The sequence below is a fragment of the Rhea americana genome, unplaced genomic scaffold (assembly GCF_003343005.1).
Source record: "Rhea americana isolate MKP2758 unplaced genomic scaffold, rheAme1 scaffold_95, whole genome shotgun sequence".
Classification (NCBI taxonomy): Eukaryota; Metazoa; Chordata; class Aves; order Rheiformes; family Rheidae; genus Rhea; species Rhea americana.
This window is the reverse complement of record NW_028187144.1, coordinates 1,905,045-1,927,816: the sequence shown is the minus strand read 5'-3', so window position 1 is coordinate 1,927,816 and position 22,772 is coordinate 1,905,045. Positions and strand designations below refer to the sequence as shown.

Below are 22,772 nucleotides of genomic sequence, written 5' to 3'. Positions count from 1 at the left end.
TGCCAGTCCTCTCGTATGTGGCAGTGGTAGTAAAGTTCTTAAACTCCTGGTACTGCTACCAAATGATCCTTCTACTAGAGAGATGCAGAACCCTTTCAACCCAAATGTGAAAATGGGGTGATTCTGCAGGTTGCACCATGTGAATCCTCAGCCTTTGAGCAGAGTCTATACCAACTGTCACATCCATTAACCAAATAGAAAAGGAAGCAAAAACAAGGGGACCTGAAAAGGCAGAATAGAAGAGAGAAATGGAGCAGAAGATTGGGTATTTAGTGAGGAGTTAAGAGACTCAGAAAAATGTAGGTGGAAAAGGGAATTTGTTAGAAGCACAGAATTTGAGGATTAGTTACACAGCGTGTAAAGCCCTTGGGAGTGCCTTGTGTTTTGTGACTCATGCGTGTTCTGTACAGGCTAGAGGACTTTGGAACATGGTGCAGTCCGCTCATTGGTCACCTTGTGCTGCTGTTGACTTTGGAGCACCAGTCTTGCTTTAGTTTCCTCTGGTTGTAATCCAGTTTGCACATGCTGAAACTGCTCCTTTATGTGACCCAAAGTACATGAAGCATAGATGAAGAGGTTCACTTTTGCCAGTTGGACTGCTTGTGTAGACATGCCCACCACTTAATTTCTTCAGTGCTAGGGCCTAACTTTGAGCATTGTAGTCTACTTTGCAGAAGCACGTAGTGCTCAGAGCTGCAACTAAAATAAATTGCACCCACTTGAATAAGCGTACAAGGTAATAGGTAATGACAAGTTCTGAAAAAGCAAGTCCTAAGTACCTCAAATTAGTCACCTAGAAATAGTGGATTCTTTTGATCTTAATCTTTGTTCCTTGGAAATAGTTTTTGCTGCCTCATATAACACAGTTTTTTGAAAATAAGTTAGTGCTTTGTGCTTAGGTGCTATAATAATAGGAATTTCTGGAACTTCAGAAATTCTGTTTCCATACTAGAGTTCTGAGTAGTGTTCGGAAAGTAAGATATCAAGGTCTTTATTGAACAACAAAGATAAATGAAAATACTGAGTAATTTCTTTCTTAGTGAACACTGTGAAGCTGGAGGTTTGTGTTAAAACAGTATGCGCTGATGGAATCTTGAAACTACCATAGTGAATAAACACAATAGGAAAAATTTAAGATTTTACAGGAAATCTTAATTTTAGACATTCTAATCTTCCAGTACTTTGTTCCTGTCCCTTAATCTCRTGAGGAACAATAGAGGGTATGAACTGGAACTAGACTTGTCTTTGTGAATCATTATTTGAGGAGCTCAAAGCTGAATCTGAAAAGTAGATTCAATTGTTTTGTAAACAAGACTCAAAAAGGACTTAAATTACATTTTTGGATTCTCTCTTGTCAGTGTTTGCAGCTGTGATGTTTTGGTAGCTGTGAGCAATTTGAAATATTCCATTCAAACCCCTATAAAATAAAAAGCTCCAGAACTTAAAAATAATAATAATAATAATAATGTAGCATCATTTAGAGTGTAAGCACAGAAAAATGTGTATATTGTCTGGTCCAGTAGCTCCTAACCTTTACTCTGTTGCACTCCTATGACCTCTTTCCTTTTGTMTGATTATTGACACCTCATGTACTGGCTGTATTTCTAGGGACCCCACACTCAGCCAACCCCATTCTCTGGGGGTGCAGAAAGGGAGATGGTAGCAGTTGTAGCAGGATTCAGGTATATAAAGGATAGGGCTGGAAATTATTTCCAACACTTATCCCTGCCAGAGAGGGAAGTGTTGTACCACTTGTTCTGTTTTTCCACCCCGACCATGTTCTCCCAGGCTTTGAGAAGGTACTTGCGTCTTATGCTCGTTCTCAAAGTAGTTCACTCCCCAGTGCTCTTCAGCAGTGCTTGTTGGTTTAGGCTTGGCTTCCTGCCACTCCTTGGTTTAATGTGAATGTACATCATCGAAGGGAAACCAGTAATTTAGTCTAACCACCTGTTTTATTGCAGACCATTCACTTTCACTAGGCACCATCTATTGAGCCCAATGCCTTTGCTGCAGGTTGTAAATTTTCTAGTCCAACTAGTGTCACATAAGATGGATATGAATTTCTGCCTCACTGCAAGTACAGGATGGAAATAGCTGTTACGTGCTGTTTTCTTTGCTACATTACTCTTAAATTTTGACTTTTGTTTTTTTTTAATCTAACAGTAGTAGAGCAACATCTGACTTGGTGCTTTCCCGCTAGATTTTAAAATACCTTTTATTGTCTTTAAACCTGTTAGCTGTTTTTGTTTCACTGAATCTTACAAGTTTGCTTGTAAACTCTGTTTTAAAAAAGGGTAACTTAGTCACTAACATTTACTTCCCTTTTCTCTCACATACATGTATGCATATGTGTATATATATTTATATAATTTATATAGGTTTTTATACACTACAGTTTTTTATGTACCATTAGGATAGCCTTAATTCGCCACACACTGTATTTCTGTTCATGTTCTGTTCTTGACTGTTGATTTTAAGCTTTGGCAAACCGGCTCCAACAAAGCTTCAGATCTTCATAATACTGGTTAGTGACATGCTCTATTTACACAAAGTAAAACAACCAGAACAACCTACAGACTCACTGATTTTTAGCTCAGAACATAATACCATTTCATTGTTTTGTAGTTACTGTATTAACAGTTGTCATTTATTGTTTCAGAAGCACTACGGAAGTTCTGGTTTATGTGATTTGGCCAACAAACATTGCGCAAGTAAAATTAATTCAGGATATAATTTTTCTTTCAGTTAGAGACTTAAGGAACATTTGATCCTGTTCTCTGTAGACTCTTGTTGGTATATAACAGATTTCCACTAGTACTTCAAATTCAATTTTGCTAGTCAGAACTTTAGTTTCTGAAGATTCAAAGTCTGTAAATTGTCTGCTATTCTGTAATCTGTAATGTTGTTGTCTTTGTCCCTCCCATTCTTGCTGCTCTCTGTCTTAAGCAGTTCAAACCATTAATTTTTTAATGCTGCTATAAGGTGTCATGTTAACTTACATTAATAGCCACCATATTATTTTTCCTGTTGTAAAAGATGATGAACATGTAGAGATGCATGAAGAGAAGTATAATCTGTAAAGCATGTAAGGCAGTTTGGCATCGGTAAAGCACTGGATAGACTGTTACGTACAGTTTTAGGCACATTGCTGAAGATAATGGAAGAGTAGGAGATAGTCAAGGAGAGTAGAGAGAATGATCAGAGATTTAAAGTGAGAGGAGATAAATGCTAACAAACTTCAAATACGTAAGAAAATTGCAGAAAGGAATAGTTAATCCTTAGTGGCTAGGAGAAGTAGAAATGGTTTTAATAAGTTTAATAGATTCTGGCTGGACATTAGGAGAAATTTTTCAACCATTAGGGTAGCTAAACATAAGAATAGATCATTTTACAGTGGAGTGTTAATCATTGGAGGCTGTTAAGGACAGAATAGACACAGAAGTAGGACCCACTAATACTGGCATATAGTAGGTACATCAGGAAGCCACATTTCTTTCCATTAGTATCCACTGTCATCTTTCTGCTGCAACACAAGAAGGAAGTTTAAATCTGAGAGGAAGATTTTACCTGCTTAGATGCCTTCCCACAAGTCTGAAGTCTTCCAAAAATCACTAGGGTGATTGCAGTTAATGTGGATCCTCACCATTTAGATTAAGGTGGAATTTCTCTTGCCAAACTTCAGATTCTGTTTCCGGTAACTTTAGTGAATAATCTTACTATCCTTGGATCCCTTTCAGGATGTATTGTACATTTCTGTTAGCATGTGGGGGCTGTCTGTTGTCTTTGACCACTTGCTGGTGTTGCAAAGGTATCTCCAAGGGATTCTGAAGCTTCATCTTGTTGGAGTTACCTTTCCTCTGTTCTGTATGTTGTTATCACTAAGTCATTTCCTCTGCTTCATTCTTGCAGTCAGTCTCTAGGTGTTAGGTTCAGCATGTTACAGCAATTTAAGACTACCACCTTTGAAGATACCATTTTACTTCTGATACTCCAGGAACTGTTTTACAAAAGTAGTTATTCCCAAAACATATATGTTACAGAGATACTGTGAAACCAAACATTTCATATAATGGCTGGGGTTTTCAATTTGCTTATGAAAAGATTGAAAATCAGTAGGTATACCACATAAACCACAAATACTAGACCTGTGCAAAATATTAGTGAACACCCGTAGATTTCTAAGTATCCTTCTATAAATAGTCCTAAAAAGTTTGCATCACGTGCATGCACCTACAGAGTTACCATCATTTCCCCCTGCGAAACACGCACACAGAGGATTTCAAGCAACAGCCACTCTTCTGGACATTGGTGCCCTTAATGGCACACCTCCGGTGGGAGGTGTGGGTGCTTTCGCTGTGTGCATAACTCTGGTGCTCCCTACAGTCGGTGACTTCCCAGGCCTGGGAGAAAGTCCCCGTAAGGTTGCACACGTGCACCTGATCCGCGTGTGCCAGCTTGTCACACCCTGCACTGCCACCCCGCTGGCTGGAGAGGGACTATTCATGGCAGTCGTGACACCAGGAGGGGGAACTTCTTGCGTAGTCAGGCCTGGTTTTGGTTGTCACTGTTCCACGCCAGCGTCCCTTGGCCTTGCTATAGGTTTTCATGCTACTTTTTATACTTCTGGAGCTGATCCGTTCTTTGTAGCTCCTTGGTTACTGTTTAATGCACCTACTGATTGCTGCCTGTAGCGTGACCAGCCTGGGGCATGTGCTTCTCGGACCGTCTGGGGGATTGCATTCACACGTGCTGTTTATACTCCTATTTCTCTCACACTAACTGTTGTTACCCAGTTCAGGCCTTTCTGCAAAGGGTGGGCTGTGCACGCACCACTACAGGAGTTTGTTGGGATGTTGTCCATGGGCATATGCCCTTTTTGAGCATGATTCATTGCAAGCACCTGAGCTCAGAATAGGTTGTTCTTCCACTAAGAGAAATTGGAATAGAGTCTCAGGTAGTGATGTGGTTAATATGCTGGTTATGAAAAATTTACTAGGGTAATTACCAAATAGATTCTAATCTAATGGGAGAGTCTGCTTTTTGCAGTCATGATTAAGTGCCCAAGGCAATTTTTTTCATGTATCTGTTACAGTAATGCCAATTTTGGAGACTTTCCTGAGCTCTTACATACTTCATATGAAAACCTTAATGAATCAACAAGAAGGTATTTTAAAAAATCATAATGCCAGTCACTTTAAAAAATGCCTGAAACATTGCCATTTAATGGATTGATTTCACAATATACACTCACAGTCCTCTGTGGTCCGTAAATGAAACTGTTTCTTTGTGTTTAACCACTAGGTGGCATTCCTTACTTAAAAGTTTTCTTTGCAGTCTGTGCCTTAGGGTAGCAGTTTTCAAATGACATTTCTGGTATTTCCAGCCTGGTTTCATCTGTAAAAATGAATTAGTAGCTATCATACGAGTATACATACTCTGATATGCTGATAGTACGTGATTTTACTTTCTCTTTTTTTTGTCCTACATACCAAAGCAGTGCTTATGTACAATAGCACTCAAATGGCAGAACTCTCAAATACTGTGTTTGTACAGGTATCGGACATTCAGGCAAGAACAGCACTGCTTGCCTGGTCCCCTCCATCCAGTGATGTCGGAGAAGACACTGACAAGAGTAGTATACCAGAGGTTTATACTTACGAGGTTATGATTTCAAACACCGGAAAAGATGGAAAATACAAAACCGTATATAGGTAGGTGTTCGTTATCTTTAATTATTATTGCATTGGATTATGTGCATTAAAACCTCGTTAAAAGTCTGCCTGTTGTCTGCTGGATTGAAATAATTAGCAGTTTTGTRTAACTTCACTTTTGAAGCCAATTACTTTTTTCGGTAACAATGACTGTTTTATTGCTGAAGTGTCTACCAATGATTAGAATTTAAAGACTATTCTTTGATATTAAAGCATGCTTCTAGCATCTTTTAGCTGTATTTCAGCCAACTACAGTAGCGAATGTTTATTCTCGAATAGTGAGATATACAAATAGTGAGAAATACAAAATTGTATTTGTAGTTATTTACTTTGGCATATACCTCTACTCCCAGTAGAGCCATTCCTACTTTCTCCGGAAAAAACTCTTAGCATGAGGTAGTCTTTATAACATGAAATAAAGTAAAAGGATTCTCACAGAGCACAACTCTAGCAGCAGCAAAACATGCAAAACTGTCCACATTTGAATTTTTCAGATACTTGGAGAGTTGTTATGAATATCAGTGTTTGTAAAACACTGGGCATAGGACATAGCACTTCAGTATAATAACACATACATGCATACACATGCACATACTCCAGCACATACAGCTGGTCTTACAGAGTAAAGAGGAAAAWGATAGTTCTAAAAACAAAAAACTCTAAAATTCAAAGATAAATGCATCTTTATTTTGCTGTATTTAGCAATAGAAACAAAATGTTAACAAATACGTTTCTTAGAGTGTAGTCCTGCGGTGTTAACATGAGTGGGTTAGATAGATAGTGTATCTTTTTTAAAAACGTCTGAGATTCTGAAACAGTCTCTTAAATGAAATCATACCTCTTTCCAGTGGAGAAGAAAACAAAGTTACTGTAAATGATCTCAGGCCAGCAACTGATTACCACGTAAAGTGAGTACCCTCCTTTTTACCTCTTAAATTCAATGATAATGCTTAARAGTGTCATTCTATCTCTATATTTCATTTCATAAGCCTTCAGAGATTCTTTACTGCATCTCACTTCCTTTGAGTCAGTGTAGTAGTTAAGTGAGATACTGCTGTTCTCAAGCCAAACATTTTGGCTTAGTTGTCCACTCAGTCCAGTTTGGAAGACATAAGAGAATATTGTTGCTCCCTTGTCCAGCCATCCATGCTCTTTACATCTTTTGTCACGCCAAAGCAGTGATACTTGTTTTTTTTTTTTTTTTTCCTTGAGGAAAACACAGAGATGGCACAAATGTGTACCTTGCACAAGGATGTTCTCACTATTGGCCACTTAAAGAACACTTCATGTTGCTTTCACTTTGCCCCAGTAGATTCTGTCCCCATACATGTTATTGAATATGCCCCAGCTCAGTTTAATTCTGCAGTTCTGGTAGAATCTGCTGCACCTTTATATCCTACTGAAGAATTATCATGGAGTTGAAAAGATACAGTTGGRTGTTCTTCCTCCTTCCTTTTTTCTTACATATTGGAGAGTTGTTTTATTTCCTAGCTTAATAGTAGTAGTAATAATAGTATGAATRTATCAGATTATTAAAAAATTAAATTGCAAATGCAGAATTTAGCGTTTTTCTCAAAGTATTATCTTTTCAAGAAATAATTGCAAGTGGAGAGTATCTTCTGAGAAGCAACTGAAAGTGCAGCATATGAAGGATTTGCACCTCTTGAACCATTTAGAGACAGCTGGTAGAAGAAGCTAAGGGAATAGAAATGTTTCTGAGTAAGGACCCGAGTCCAAAATGTATAGTAAGGGCTGYTTTAGTTTGGAACGTCAGCAGTAGGGATTAGAGAGAAAACCTTTTTCCTTTGCATAACGGTCTTGTTGGGGATGGTTTTGCTCAAAAAATRTTTGCTCAAAATGGGACAGCTAAGTTCCTGGCCATCAGTGTGAGGGAGTCTGCATCTTCTAATGCCATTTTCAGGTTATCGTCTTGGTTGCCAAACTGGAAGCAAAACAGAGTTGGACTGTTCTTTATCACCCCCTCGCTCATTAAAGTTGGGCCACTGTGACCCAGTATTGGCTCAGGAGAAGGAAGGAATAGGAGCTTGACTTTGAAGCTCCTTGATATGCAGGTAGTTCTCTGTGATTTCATCTCTGTTCTTAGTAGTGTTTATGCATTTTACCCAATGACATTTAAATGGAAAATGTACAAAGCATAGGGGTCAGAGCCTCGGACTTCCTTTTCTTATATAAATCCCTTTTTACCAGGTTGCATTCAGATTCTTTCTTTCATATTCCTTGTCGTTATAGAGTACACATGAAAATAGATGACAAAACTGCTCTTTGAGGCTTAGCCATCTAACTCTTCCTCAACTAGGAGTAAAACAGATTTCTGCCAGTCTGAACATTGCCCGAAGTCTGTGAAGACCAGAAAGGCTAAGATATAAAGATAACTGATGAATTACCTATTTGCTACTGCATGCAATGACAAACAACTTTGCAGTATTATTCAACTCTTCAGCTGTCTGTCATGCTTGTTACGCTGTCCCTGTTCTTGAACTCTACAAAGCCATGTTTCCTATGACTGGCTGTTCTGGCAACATTAAAATGTGAATTTTTTTTCATAAGCAGATGACACAGGTCTTATACCTGTGATTGGAGAAAAGGTGATTTTCAAAAGGGACAGGGGAGTAAGAAATGAGCCTACCAAGTGCGAGATGCCCAGAAGAAAGTAACATCGTGTGTGCACCCAAGAAAGAGCTGTAGCATAGCTATACAGTTAGGGAATAAAAGCCAGACAATAATCCCAAATTTAATTTTGGAGAAGAGTAATTAGAAAAACAAACAATTTCTCTTTGCTGAGAGGGAGACAGACAAGAATTCAGTCATCTGAGGTACATGAGGACCTAGTGCATAGTATTACTAAAGGAAAAGACAGGGTGAACATAGACTCAGCATCCTCCTGGAGGGAACGTCTGGCAATATGCTTCTTGCTCATCTCAAGAAAGCACTTGCAGAAGAAGAATTACTCAGAATATCAACCAACATGTCTACAGTTGATAATGAGTCTGTAATATATTGCCATCATTTCCCAACCAAAGTATAATTGCTATACATATTTGAAATATAGTAATGAGAATAAAGCTGGCTGACTGGTAATGACAGTATRTGTACGTCCAAAGTAAAGGATTTTTTTTTCTGTGTGTTATTTCTGTTGACCAAGATGCTTTCACCTGTTATTTATTGCAGTAACACTTTAAGAATGAATTAGCAAGGCAATAACTTAATTCTGAATACTCAAAATAGTCATCTTTGGAAGTCATATGTTCAGATTTTGAAGCAAACATTACTGGCTCTTTTCCACTTTAGAGTCCAAGCAGAAAGCAACTGCATAAAGGGGAATCCTTCGGAAGCAGAGAGTTTTACCACAAAGAGCTGTGAACCTGATACTCCAAATCTTCCTAGGATAACTAATCGGACCAAAAATTCTCTTACTCTTCAGTGGAAGGTAAGAATGGTTTGAAAAAGCTTTAAAATAAATGTTTAAAGCTCTTTGATTTTTTTTTTTTAATTTAAGATTTGTCAATAAAATGCCAGTTTTTTGAAACTGAAACTTTTCATCGAACATACTGATTTAAGACATACTTCTGTCAGAAAGGTTCTGTGGGCTACATGTAGACTATTACAAAGAAAAGGATTCACAGAAAACCCAAGAGCCTTTGTAGATAAAGTTACTGAGGTGGAATGCAAGAGACTGATTTGAGTTCCCATCTCCTGCAACTTGGATAATTAATTTCTGTGCTGTAGAACTAATTTCTTTCTCTGTTACTGAATATCAGCATATTTATGCAAAGCAAATGACATTGTCTAGAAAGGTTGAGATCTGAGCAGACCTGCAAGTCTAGCTCCTCAGGAAATTTCTGTAGAACAGTATTTTACACTGCTGCCAGATTCAAATCTGAATTAAAAGAAAAAAAAATACAAGCATCCATTGAATGGAGACCGAGCTAGAACTGCTTTAGCAAGTGAAATGGTTATATGAAGAGCTCATCATTTGCTCTCCACTGGACTTGTCATGATTTGATTAAATGACCAATGTATGCGTTTTTCTTTAAGTGATCTTATGTCCAGTTACAGTTCTAATTTTCTTTCTTTCCTTTTGCAGGCATCTTGTGACAATGGTTCTAAAATCCACAGTTACCTTTTAGAATGGGATGAAGTAAGCAAGCTTTCTATTRCATTTTTCACTTTATAGTTTTTAAAAGTAGCTCTATGTGACTGTACACATCACATTCTGTGAAAAATATGACCTCTGTCCAGAGACAGGTGACAAATACTGAATTCCTGAAGGGATTATGAAAACAGTTATTTCTCTATTTTCCTTATAGTATATAACTTAACAGGTATTTTTTAATTACGTGATTCTGTAACTTTTAGTARCATCTGTCTTCACTGGTAGTCAAATACTTCCCTCTAGAGCTGATGGTGGAGATGCCCTTCCTTTTGTCCTGAAACCGATGTCTCTACAAACATGTTTGGATCCCTACTTGGACAACTAACCTGAGAAGGGAGATGGTAGAGCTGTAGAAGCTGTCTGTGCTGCTTTTTCCTTCCAACCCTGTGGAGCTGGGGAATGGGGGGGGGGGGAAATCTCAATGTATATACAAAATTTTATATAATATTAACTATTTGGGGCATTCTTGAGTTATGTTACACCTCAAAAAATGAGTTGATCAGATATTTATGCTACTTTAATTGATGGACTCATTAGTTTAATAATGTGATTAATTTATTCCTTTCTTTTCCTTTTAGGGAAAAGGAAATGGAGAGTTTTCCCAGTGTTATTATGGCCAACAGAAGCAGTATAGGATTACTAAATTATCACCAGCAATGGGGTACACCTTTAGGCTAGCAGCCAAAAATGACATGGGGATGAGGTAAATACTGCTACCATATACATAAGCATGTAATACACGCGCACATGTGCGTGCTTGTTTAAGAAAATCGTGTGTTGACATTCAAAGAATCATGACTTTTGTCCAAATGGGATCTATATAGTTAATTTACAGTACGTGATTGGGTTATCTAGTTTGCAGATTACTTGTGCCGTGAATATAGAACCACTTGTTTTCCAGCATGGTATTGCTATATACTGCAGCCATTACATAACCACTACATATGAACATACCACATATATACTACAAATCTCAACATCCCTTAGAAGCAGCTTAGTCTGCAGATAATACAGCAACTTTTGCTAGAGTTGGCCTCATTCCTGTAGCAACCTGCTCAAACTTCTGTACACAGTGCCCCTAKCATGGAGAGCATGGCACAGACAACCCAGCTGCTCTCAGGTGGAATCAGCTCAGACCCTACTGGCTTTTAGCTTAGATCTTTGCAGACTCACACTGACTTCACAGAAGTTGCTACCCTTACCTGCTCCCTCTCATTCCCTCTTTCTCCCTGCTTCTTTTACTAGTGGTGGCATTTTTGGCTTTTGTCTGATGTAATATGTGCTCCTGCTAGAATGCTGGGGATCATGGTATAAAGATACATAACTGAGCTGAAGGGCCAGAACTGAATGGTTTGTCAAACCCTACCATCCTTGTGCTGATGCTCTGCAGAGCAGAAGGGGACCTCTTACCATGCTCTCTGCTGCTCTGGGTTTGAGTGAAGCGTACTTGCTCTGACATGTTTCCAGACCAATGATAATTCCTTGAGCTTCTGTAGCAATTTTCCAGGGCTTATCAACCTTCCTTAAATTCAGAGCTGTTGACGACAGTATAAGGATGTGTCACTAATTCTACTAGAGTGGCAGGTAGTTCTGGTGAAGAGCACACTGCCTCCTGCAGGTACATCTACCTTATGCTCTTTGTCATATGTCATCATATCTGTAACCTGGATTTCTCCAATTACCTAGGGTATTTCAGTGCCATTTTAACCTGGGAAATGGGCAGAATATGATGCTACAAAATCCTCTTGAACTTCTAGAGCTTATTATTAATGCTTAGGGTATGTGGTTCTTGTTTTTAATAGCTACTTTTCAGGAGTTATAAAGCACAAACTTCACTTTGAATTTTTGAGTAAATGATGTCAGACTTCAGTAGAGGATGTGAGGACTTGAAGAAAACATTGTTTTTTGTGCCTATACCTACATTGCTGGAGGCATTAATTCTTGGGAATGGTTCATAGGCTTCAAAGGGATAAGGCTGGCTAATAAGGAGATTCACAGGGAGATGTTTGAGGGAACAATACCTGCTTGAACAGTGTTGAAAGACTGTGTAAAGGACAGGGTGCAAGGCCTGGGGCAGTATAATTCATGCTGGACCAAAGAGGTCTTCTGCAGACTATTAAGTACATGGAAACAGCAGCTGGCTCTAGAGGTCCTTGAGATGCTTGTGGGAGGGCTTTGGAAAGCACTCAGGGAAAGCAGTATTGTATATATTCCGAGTTCCTATGTCTTTCCTTAGTCACCTGCTTTGGGATGCTGTCACGAGACCCTATAGTGGGCTAGATTGATCTTTGGTGTGCTCCAGCAAGGCATTCTTACAGTACTGCCTTTTAGAAGATGTTTCTGGAATGAACTATTCCCTGAGTTGCTCCCGGATTTTGTCCTGCTGACAGTTAGTTGGAAGCATTCAAAAAATAAAGATGGGGAGTGAGCTCAGAGTTAAGCAGGGTCCAATGCTCAAACTCTCTTCCTGTTCCCCATTTATTTCTGGTGCGTAAGTGTACCCTCTAGGAATATCTACACACATTATGCATTTCTGCAATGTAAGCTACTGAAGGCACTGGTCAGTTAATTACCTTTTTTTAAAAAAACCTAATCATGCTGAATACATTAAAAATCAATATTTCATAGCCCTATAAAAATGCACATCACTGTCTTAACAATATTATTTAAGAGGACTGTTCAAATAATAATAATAAGATAGAGTGGCAATTTCATATGAAGAATGTTGAGAACCTTTAGGGTTCTGCAGACAGGATTTTGTCTAAATGATGTTATCAATAAAAGTAGATATTTGTCTTTGCAAGTTACTCATATTTTTAAACTTAATTCTAACCACACATGAAACAGGGACTAAACAATTGGAAAATAAAATTTATTTAAAGATAGATAGTATTATTTTACTTTTAAGTGAATTGTTTAAGARCCATTCCTCTAAGAGCCTCCCATTCCACTGTGGGAATCTCTGGAACTCTTTTAGCTGATTTTAGTGTATTTTGGAGTGGTTTAAGCAAGTAAAAAAATTAAGACTACATTGGTTGGTTGGTTAGGGCTTTTTTGTTGTTTTTAAGCTATTATTTCTGAGGTGACTGCCTCAGTGGTTTGTTGCGAACGGAGATGGGCTTAGAGTTTGTCTTTACACTTTCTTAACCTGCCTACATAATGTTGCAATTTTTATTTTAGTATAAATCATATGTGGATTACATCTTTGTTTCAGAGATTTTCTCGCTTGTTATTTTGTCAATAAAAATAACTGTTTCCCCAAATTTAAAAAGTTTCCTCTTGCTTTACATTTACTTTTTTGTTACTTGCTTCACAGTCTGCATGTCTGCATAGTTTTTGTGTCTGCATCAAGGTAGYTTCATACTGAGATTGTTCAGGAAAGCCAAGCTTTGACATACAGGATATTTAGCTAGTTCTGTTGTTCAAGCCACATGAAGAATTTTATTTTCAGAGCCCCTGATACTCGTTTAATTGAGCATAGCTTTTAGATTGAAGTTGTATCTTTACGAGATTAGTTCCGTGTATTTAAAAAAAAGTCAAAAAAGCTCTCAAGCATACAAGCCTTTCCTCAGATCTGATAGAGAAGCAGCCAACTTCAGCTGAGAACAACTGTTTAGTGTCTAGCTGCATGTATATCAGGCCATCTGTGCGAGAGTAGCACTGCTTTACATCCCTCTGTCTTACAGTAGTGTTTTCTTTCTGTACCTTGTTTCTATTCTCACCTCAATAAGGCACTCAAAGAGTCATCAGATAAGGTTAACATAGTTTTGTTAGAAGATTCACTGGTGTGTACGCTGTACTTTCATTTGTTGTAAAGTAAGATTTTGATATTGGCAGCTCCTCAAGTAACATTACATTGCATGAGGCTGTTAGGCTACTGTTTTTGAATCACTAGAGGAGCTAGTACTTTGAGGTGTGAAGCTTGTAACRGTTTACATAGGTTGCTTTCTAAGAAGCAAAATACTTCAGGGTCTTTCTGTATACGCTTTTATCCCATTGTGTTTTTGTTTTGAATACGAGGACACTGTGGTATTAGTACATCATTGTGTAAGTTTTAGAATAATTACTTGATGTTAAAAAAGCAAAATATTTTGGTTAGCAAAACATATCAAAATAGCATGATACAGAARTCTTTCAAATATGAACACACAAACCTTGTTCAGACATTTTTTACAGACACAGTCATGGTCAAGTTAATAGATCATTTGCATGTACCAGCTTGCAATTTCCAGTTGTGCACATGTCCAAGAAGTTGTCATAGCTGTGTTTAGTAAGAATTATGTTATTTTAAGTGTTAGTTACTGTGTCTAGTTAGTTTACATATTGTTTGTTTTAAACAGTGGTTTTAGTGAAGAAGTCCTGTATCATACCTCAGGCACTGCCCCAACCACACCAGCAAGTCCTTTGCTGATTAATGCTGGAGTTACTTGGTTATCTCTACAGTGGACTAAACCCTCAGGAACACCATCAGATGAAGGAATCTCATATATATTAGAGATGGAGGATGAGAACTCAGTAAGTGTAGAATACTTATTCTTAATAAGAAAAGAGACTGTAATGATGCACTGTTGCATTTAAGTGTAACAATGGTTATTTCTGTTTTAAGGTGCGTTAGTTTAAACATATTTAACTGTATGAAATTAAATGAAATGATCAAAAAGTTCTTTACTTGATTTCCTATCTTGTCAAAGGTAAACTATTATATTACATATTATTTGGTCTTTTTTGTTGGTTTGGGAGAAACTGAATTTGGTTTTTTGTTGTTGTTAGGTGTTTTTTTTTTCAATGACTTGTCTTTGCATTGACCAAGCCACATAGCTTTACCATTTATTACAATAGTAATCTTTATTAGTCTTATTAAACCCTAATCCTGCAAAGACTTTTAGGCTATTTTTAAGTCTGTGAATGTGACTGAATTTTATGTAAAAATTAAGTCTTCCAAGAGCTGGAACAAAGTTCTTACAACATGAAGTGTGATCCCTTTAGATGTCATTTCAGGTTATCCACCTTCACTTATTTTAAAGCAAGTCTCCTTACAGTTTTAACCATCAAAAGTGTTTAGTATCATTTCTGTTGGCAATAGATACATTTTTCTTTTACTCTTCTTTTCTCCTCTTCTGAATTGGAATTGCATGAAAATTTTTGGTTCTGATTTTTTTTTCACTACTTTTAATACCTTGTTTCCATGTACAACGTCCCACAAGGTGGAAGTAAAGTATCTTGTGTTTGCAAAATGAACTTACATTATTACTTTGCAGAGAGGCATAATAATTGCTGTCTGAAGCACAGTAATTTTTTTGTTAGAACGATATTACACAGTCTGATCTATAAATACAATGTTTCATATTTAATTCTGCAGGGATATGGTTTCAAGCCAAAATATGATGGTGATGATCTTACCTACGTAGTGAAGAATCTGAGGCGTAGTACAAAATACAAATTTAGGGTAAGATTTTTCACATATTTTGTGTTTTTTTTGCACCAGAATAGCTTGAAATTCTGATCGAGAAGCAAGGCAGGGCTTAATTAATGAAAAACAAATTTTATGCTAGTATCTCTTAAAATTTAAATCTCTTAAGACAGTAGCAGCTAAACATCTTCTTCACTAACCTCCTCTGTAGCAAGAATGGAGACCTTTGAAAGAGCAGAACATAACTGCACACATCTTTGAAATGAGTCATTCCAGCTAATGAGTCAATGTTCTTAACAGTTGCGTATTATGTTTTGCTTTGTTTAAATTTGGGTTCTGTGCCGCTAATACACAGGTAATACTTACTTGGTGTGGTTTTTAAATGGACTCCACATGCATCAGAAAGCGTTGGGATTTGGACAAACTTTGATTCGGAAGCCATAATCAGCACTAACATGGCACTGATGCCCAAGTCATTAAAACATTCAGATTACCATGGTGCTGAGCTCTCTCTAGGAAGCCTTGAGAGTCTGAATTTACCAGCTCAGGATCAAGCCACTTTTGAACAGTTGCATGGCTTTTGGAACAAAGCTAATGCATGTCCCACAGTTTAAAGCTGAGTCAGACTGATCTCTTTTTTTGCCCTTCTAGATAGAGATGTTGATAGCTGCTGTCTCATGCACACTTAAAATTCTATTTCATAAGGAAGTACCAGGAGCTGCTGAAAAACAGCACCTCTTTGTAGTATGAAAGATAGTTGTTTGAGGTCAGATTTTTTTTTTTAACTAACACTAAAATGTTTCAAGATTCCTTTTCAAGTTATAACAGATATTTTACACTTGAATATATCTACCTTTTTAAGAAACAAGAAAATGTTATAATAGATATTCATCTTACAATACTTGGATTTTATGTGTAACAGGATTACTAACTAAATAATTAAAAATTACACAGTGTATATACACTGTTGAGTATGGAATAGTATACACGGTTGAGGTTGGCAGGGACCTCTGGAGATCATCTAGTCCAACCCCCCCTGCTCAGGCTCAGTCACCCAGAGCACATTATGACCAAATGAGTATTTAAACTAAAGAACAGCTAATTATTTTGGAACTAGCTTTTGCAGGGACTTGATGATAGTACATATAACATGCATAATATAGTACAAGTAACATGCATGTTACTAGTAAATATATAGTTAACTTAAGCATGCTATATTTGTTATTCAGAATAAAAAATCAAAATGTTCATACCTGATTTTTCTTAAATCTGTAAACAGAAGTCTCCATTCACTTGCGCGCAAGGTATAAAGGAGAAACAAGTCTTGTGTTAATTAGGTCTTTATTTTTTATTACACAGGGAAAAACTTAATTAGTAGTAATATTCCTTAAGGCTTTGAAAGAAGATTTATAACCATTGGAAAACATACTATAATGCATAAATGCTAACTGTGCCAGTTTAACTTAATTTTAAGAGCACAAAGACAACCACTAACAAATTGTTAATTTTGTAAACTGTATCTGGAGATATATTATCTGAGAAGCATGTAAGCTGACATTTYTTCTTCTCAGTCTGTCCTGACTTTACAGCTATGAGTTGAATTCTGCTGAATTTTTAAACAAATTTAAAAGCCATATGAAACATAATTGATTTTTACATAATTTCTAGTTTCAGCCAATTTGAGTCTGCCTCTTTTTTTTAGATTCCTTAGTTTTCCACTAGGAACAAACTAGAATATGTGCTAAACTAACTGTTGACACAACCAAGAAGTATAAATTTAATTTTCTTAGAATCATAGAAAAGTCTAGGTTGGAAGGGACCTCAGGAGATCATCTAGGCCAACCTTCTGATGAAAGCAGGGCCTTAGATTAGGCTACTGAGCCCTCTTCTGGCCCCATCAAGCTGAGATTTCAGTATTTACAGCAAGGGAGGTACCACCAGTCCTCTGGGAACCTCTCTGTTCTCATGTTGATGAATACTTTTCTTAAACCCAGCTAGAATTTTTTCTGACTCAGCTTGTGCCCACTGCTTCTTGTGCAGTCACCAGGCATCTTTGTGGAGGGAGTGCTTTCATCTCTTCCCTAACTACCTGCTAGGGATTGAAAGACTGTGATTAGATCCCCTCACCAGCCCTCTGTTCTCTAGGCAGAACAAACCCAAGTCTTTCAACCTTTTCTTGGACATCAAGTTCTCCAACCCGCTCATCATCTTGTTGGCTCTCTGCTGGACTCTCCAGTTTCTCAATGTCTCCATTGAAATGGGAGGGGGTCTTTTCTTCTGCCCTATGAGGAACGGCTGCGAGAGCTGGGCCTCTTCAGCCTGGGGAAGAGAAGACTGAGGGGGGATCTGATCARTGTGTACAAGTACCTGAAGGGAGGGTGTCAAGGGRATGGGGACAAACTCTTTTCAGTTGTCCYGTGTGACAGGACAAGAGGCAATGGGCAGAGACTGAAGCACAGGAAGTTCCGCCTGACCGTGAGGAGGAATTTCTTCCCTGTGAGAGTGACGGAGCACTGGAACAGGTTGCCCAGAGAGGCTGTGGAGTCTCCTTCTCTGGAGATCTTCAAGGCCCACCTGGATGCAGCCCTGTCAAATGTGCTGTAGGTGACCCTGCTTGATCAGGGAGGTTGGCCTAGATGATCTCCAGAGGTCCCTTCCAACCTTACCAATTCTATGATTCTATGATTCTTTTGTTAGTGCAGGTTATTCATATAATCACTTCCTTTTTTTAAATCTCCAAATGTATTTACTTAAAAGCAGGTATCCTAAAAGTATAGGAGCGCTACTAAAATTATCTTAATTATTCAGTTTTTTTAGCAGTTGATATCCTTTTGCTCCTATTTAATTACATAACAGTATTTTGACTTCAAGGAGAAGTGAATTGCAAATAAAATCAGCATTTTACTACTTCTGAGTTCCTTCAGTGAGATTAGTGGAGTCTCAGATTGTTTAAAACAGGAAGTTTTCAAATCCTTAACTTTTAAATAAGATAGTTTGTGTGATATTGTGCAGCCACAGATTCCATTAATGTCGTTGGGATCTGCTGGTGCCAAGTACCTTTTACAGTCAGGCTGCTTTATGAATAAGGATGTAGGAGCCTAATTTTGGACACAAGCATTTGAAAATCTCATGAATATGGAAAAGTTGTGATTCTTCTGCAACTTCATAATGACTAGTTTTATCTTTCCATTTTTTAAAGGACTAAAATTTCTTGTTGGTAATTCACAGCTGTTTTTAATTTCAGTAAAGTGATTGACTATGAGACTAATAAAAAATACAGAATGAAGGTATATGTTAATTTTATTTCCTTTGATTCATTATCAGTCTGTCTGGCTACACATACATGTAAATTTTGTCTTAACAAGAAATAGCAAACCAGTATCAAATGTATGTGTTTCTGTGTTTATAGTAATTTTAATGTATTTACAGGTCATTGCCTATAACTCAGAAGGGAAAAGCTGTCCAAGTGAGGCAGTAGAATATGTTACTTGCCCAGACAAGCCTGGAGTACCTTCAAAGCCCTCAGTGAAAGGAAAAATTCATGCACAGAGCTTTAAAATAGTTTGGGGTAAGATTACTGTCCAGCTCTGTATAGATTGTCCTCTTTGTTTTGTATATGTAGATATATAGGAGGCAAGATTTTACTTCAGTAATTGCACTCAGTTCCATCAAAATGGATCATAATGGCTCAGCTGAGCAAAATACTGATCCAAAATACTTAGGCAATGTGATAGTGTAATTATGGGGGAAGAAAAATATATATTATAGTAGACTTCTGCGGGGACTGCAATAATTAAAAAAAAAAAAAAAAAAAAAGTGTTGATTTGTGTATTAAAAATTTTGTTTCTCTGACAAAAAAATCGGATGCTATAAACTTCTACTGTATCAAGAGCCTGCTCCAAGTTTCTTAGAAATACTCATTTTGATAGATAAATGTTTTTATTTGCTAAGGATGTTGGGAAACTTTTCCAATGTTTTTACCATTATGATGTGAATTGGGAGAAGATGAAGCAGTTCTGTTTGATACGAGACTKTAGAAGAAAACCAAACAGTTAAAGGTTTTATTTTTTTTGTCATAAGTAATTAAGCTTCTTACCTGTTTCTTTGTTGCAGACTCTTTAGTGTCAGAGGTTCTTTTGCATTAATAAAAACCTGTAGGGTTCAAGTAGTGCTCAGCAAGCCCAGTCTTACATCTTTGCGTAGTGCTTCACTAGATCAGGGCCTAAAAATCTAATCTTATGGATAATCTATAATATATGAAGTTATTGGAAATACCTAATTTGTAAATAGAAAATTTCTGAAGTATTATGTATATGTGTGTGTGTGTGCGTGTATATGTATGCGTATCTTTAATTATCACATTAATTGTCACTCATGCAAAAGCTGATTACATTTCAAAAATGAGTATAAGTTTTATATTTCTTATTGGAGTAAATTGGTTGCTGCTTTCTAACCAAAAAAAATTCTGTTTATCATATAAGTCTCATTATTTCACATGTGATGTGATGAATAATATTTAAGAGCCTACGAGGTTTCTTCCAGCACATATGTAATGTAGTGTTGTGCTAGTAGTCCCTTCTGTGTTAAAGTATTACCCTGCCTTTATATTTGTCAAAAATATTATTTTTCTACTTTATTTATTTTAATATCGATGTCCGTTAAGTCAGCTCTGAGAAAGAATAGGAGGATAATTTGTCAAAGATATGTCAAACCTATTGCTGTAGGTTCATGTCTGGTGCTTGAATATTGTCCTAGGAGAGGATAGTCCACTCAATTTTCAGTAGTGTCATCAAACATTTAGGTTTTTTTTCAGTTTAGAATTTCTGACCTCTTTTCAATTCTGTCCCAAAATATTTGAAGTTTTTTGAAATGCTGTCCTTAAGTCATTCTGATATATGCTTACTTGTAAATCAGTATGTGAATCTTTTCCTGTCTACAGTGCACATTATAAGACCATAAGGATCTCTGTCCCTGAAACCATAATCAGGATGCCTTTCATGGCACTTCAAAGTAACTGAAATGTTGGCTATGGCATCTCCCAGGTGCTGGATTCACTTAGCACACATCCAAACATAGATTATACAAGGGTTGTGATCCAGTAGATTTGGATAGTGGAGCATTTGAATAACTTTCTGCTGTCTTGAACTAGGATGCTATGACCCATCTATATAAATGAGCACCCATGTCCAGCTGGTGTCAGTTGTGCCTTTTGCAAATTCTCCCAGAAGGCTACAAAGTTTTTAATTTACAGTGCTTACTTGGAATCCTGCTATTTTTCGATAGATCCACCAAAAGACAACGGAGGAGCAGCAATAAATACATACGTTGTGGAAATGTCTGAAGGCTTAAATGGTAAGTTTTAAACATATGTTAGCATTGAGCTATATATTCTTTTCTTGTGTGTCTATAGTTGTAAATTATATGGGAAGGGTAAAATAGGTATTATGATAAGGAATGTTATTGCAGGGGATTGTGATAATGAAAAAATAGCAATATTGGTATTTGCTTACGGGAAGTTCTTTAGAAAGATGCTACAAAACTCCAGCAAGAAATGCTCCAAGTTTAACCTGTTGCTTAGAAGTATTCTGTTCTGGAAGTCAAATGATACTTTTTTTGTATTAAAATAAGCATAAGGCAACAAAGACAGGGCCACACAGCTTTGCTCTATATGCGGCAGAGACGAGTGGAGCATTAGCTTCGTATTTATCAGCATTAAATGAGAACAGTGATCCAGCTAGAATAAATATCTCAGCTATGTTTTCTGTTCTTTCATGCACAAGTGAAATAATAAGAATATTTCAGAATTGGATGTACAGTTATCCAGTTAAATTATTTGAAAATCTAGACCTTTTAAGTAACCATTCTGTATTAAGGAACAGTCATGTTGAGAGTGAAAACATACGTTTTTCAGTGCTATTTCTGATTTAAGACAGTGCACCATCCCCAACTTATAAAGGCAGCCTGGTCAGGGGTGTTACCTGTAGTGGTTTTAATACAGAGCTTAGCACTTTCCTGAATGCATGTTTACGTTAAAACACCCTCAGAACGATTTACCTGATGGTGAAGTGAGCTGTGTATTACCTTTAGTTTCTAATACTCTGAAATTTGAATTGTTGGGCAACTTAAGAGCCCAGGTTTCCAGCTTAAACTCGTAGAAAAAGAAAGAATGCTGAAGAGGTTCTGAATTAAGAGTCTGGATGAATAGTAGAGAATGAAATTATTTCAGGTGCCCCTGGGCCATTCTTGAATACAGGAATAGGCTTTATCAATTATAAATTGTAGTCACAATGTGCAAACTGAATGTACATGATGGAATTAAAGTTTTTTCCATGGAAATTTTTGCTTATATATTTTGCCTATTAATTTGGTTATGATGTTTAAAAGTGCTTGATGGCCCAGTAATAACTACTTTAATAAGGTAAATTCTCTCTTAGTTGATGTGAAAACCAAATAAGGGATATATTTCACTTCAACAGATCTACATAAATTTGTCTGGGAAACTATCTTTATGCGATAATTAAATCTTTTGCAGGAAACTCAAATTAAGCCTTAATATTTTCTAACAGATATCAGGCACACACTTAGTAAAGCTAAGATACTTGCTGTGGCTGGTACTGAAATGTGGAAAATTACACCTTGGTTCATTGCTCACTTTTTTAACCTTTCAGGAAACAAATGGGACATAGTATATAGTGGAGCTGCTAGGGAACACTTGTGTGACCGACTAAATCCTGGTTGTTCCTATCGCTTACGTGTATATTGCATTGGAGAAGGAGGACAGAGCACGGTAAAATGAGAAATTTTCTTTTAATAAATAAAACTTCTCTAGCATTGAGAACCTGATCTGACAGTTAATAACAAACACTGTCAGAAGGATGGTTGTATAGAAGTGCTTAGCAAAGCACCTCAGAAATGTTTGTGTTTGTGCATCATGTTTCAAGTTTCTGGCCATATCTTAAAACAACAAACATGAACGTTCTCTTCTTACACTGTATTTTACAGGAAAGGATACTGTCTCTTTTCCTGTAAAATACTTTGATAGGATGACCTTTCTTAAGTCTATATTGTCCTAATCCAAGGCAGCAATATAAATTGTGTGTTGGCCATGTGATCGGTGTAGCATGCTCTTTAAGCAGCTGAGCCAGTCCACCTRGTAGGGGAGGAGGGAGCATTTCCTCAAGCTGCCAGGTTGTGCTGTGTCATCTCCTCCAGTGTATGTGTCAGCCACTATCAAGCCATTCACATTGCCCTACTTCTCAGCGTTCCCTAATAATTTGGTGAGCTCTACCATGCTCCCTCACATATACGTGTCACATACACACACATTTTCCCCTCACTTCTGAGGCCTACTTCAACCTCCAGCCCCAGTATGTCATGCTCCGTTCTTCTCCCTTCTTCCCAACACCAAGTCTAGCAAAGTCAGCCATGGCTGTGTCCAGATTTTGCAGGAAAGTGAAGCTTTCAGTGAACCTGATTG

The 22,772-nt window shown here is 37.3% G+C and overlaps 1 protein-coding gene across 2 annotated transcripts in view; it reads left to right on the top strand.

Moving 5' to 3' along the window:
* The window catches only part of FNDC3A (fibronectin type III domain containing 3A), a 118,357-nt gene that overhangs the window by 80,025 nt on the left and 15,560 nt on the right, over window positions 1-22,772 (top strand). For both annotated transcript variants that reach the window (XM_085324995.1, XM_085324996.1), the window contains 10 exons: window positions 5,554-5,711; window positions 6,560-6,619; window positions 9,021-9,159; window positions 9,817-9,870; window positions 10,464-10,588; window positions 14,226-14,400; window positions 15,245-15,331; window positions 18,725-18,863; window positions 20,579-20,647; window positions 21,964-22,082. In XM_085324995.1, the coding sequence (XP_085181121.1) occupies window positions 5,554-5,711; window positions 6,560-6,619; window positions 9,021-9,159; window positions 9,817-9,870; window positions 10,464-10,588; window positions 14,226-14,400; window positions 15,245-15,331; window positions 18,725-18,863; window positions 20,579-20,647; window positions 21,964-22,082 (1,125 nt within the window). The remainder of the gene's footprint in view (window positions 1-5,553; window positions 5,712-6,559; window positions 6,620-9,020; window positions 9,160-9,816; window positions 9,871-10,463; window positions 10,589-14,225; window positions 14,401-15,244; window positions 15,332-18,724; window positions 18,864-20,578; window positions 20,648-21,963; window positions 22,083-22,772) is intronic.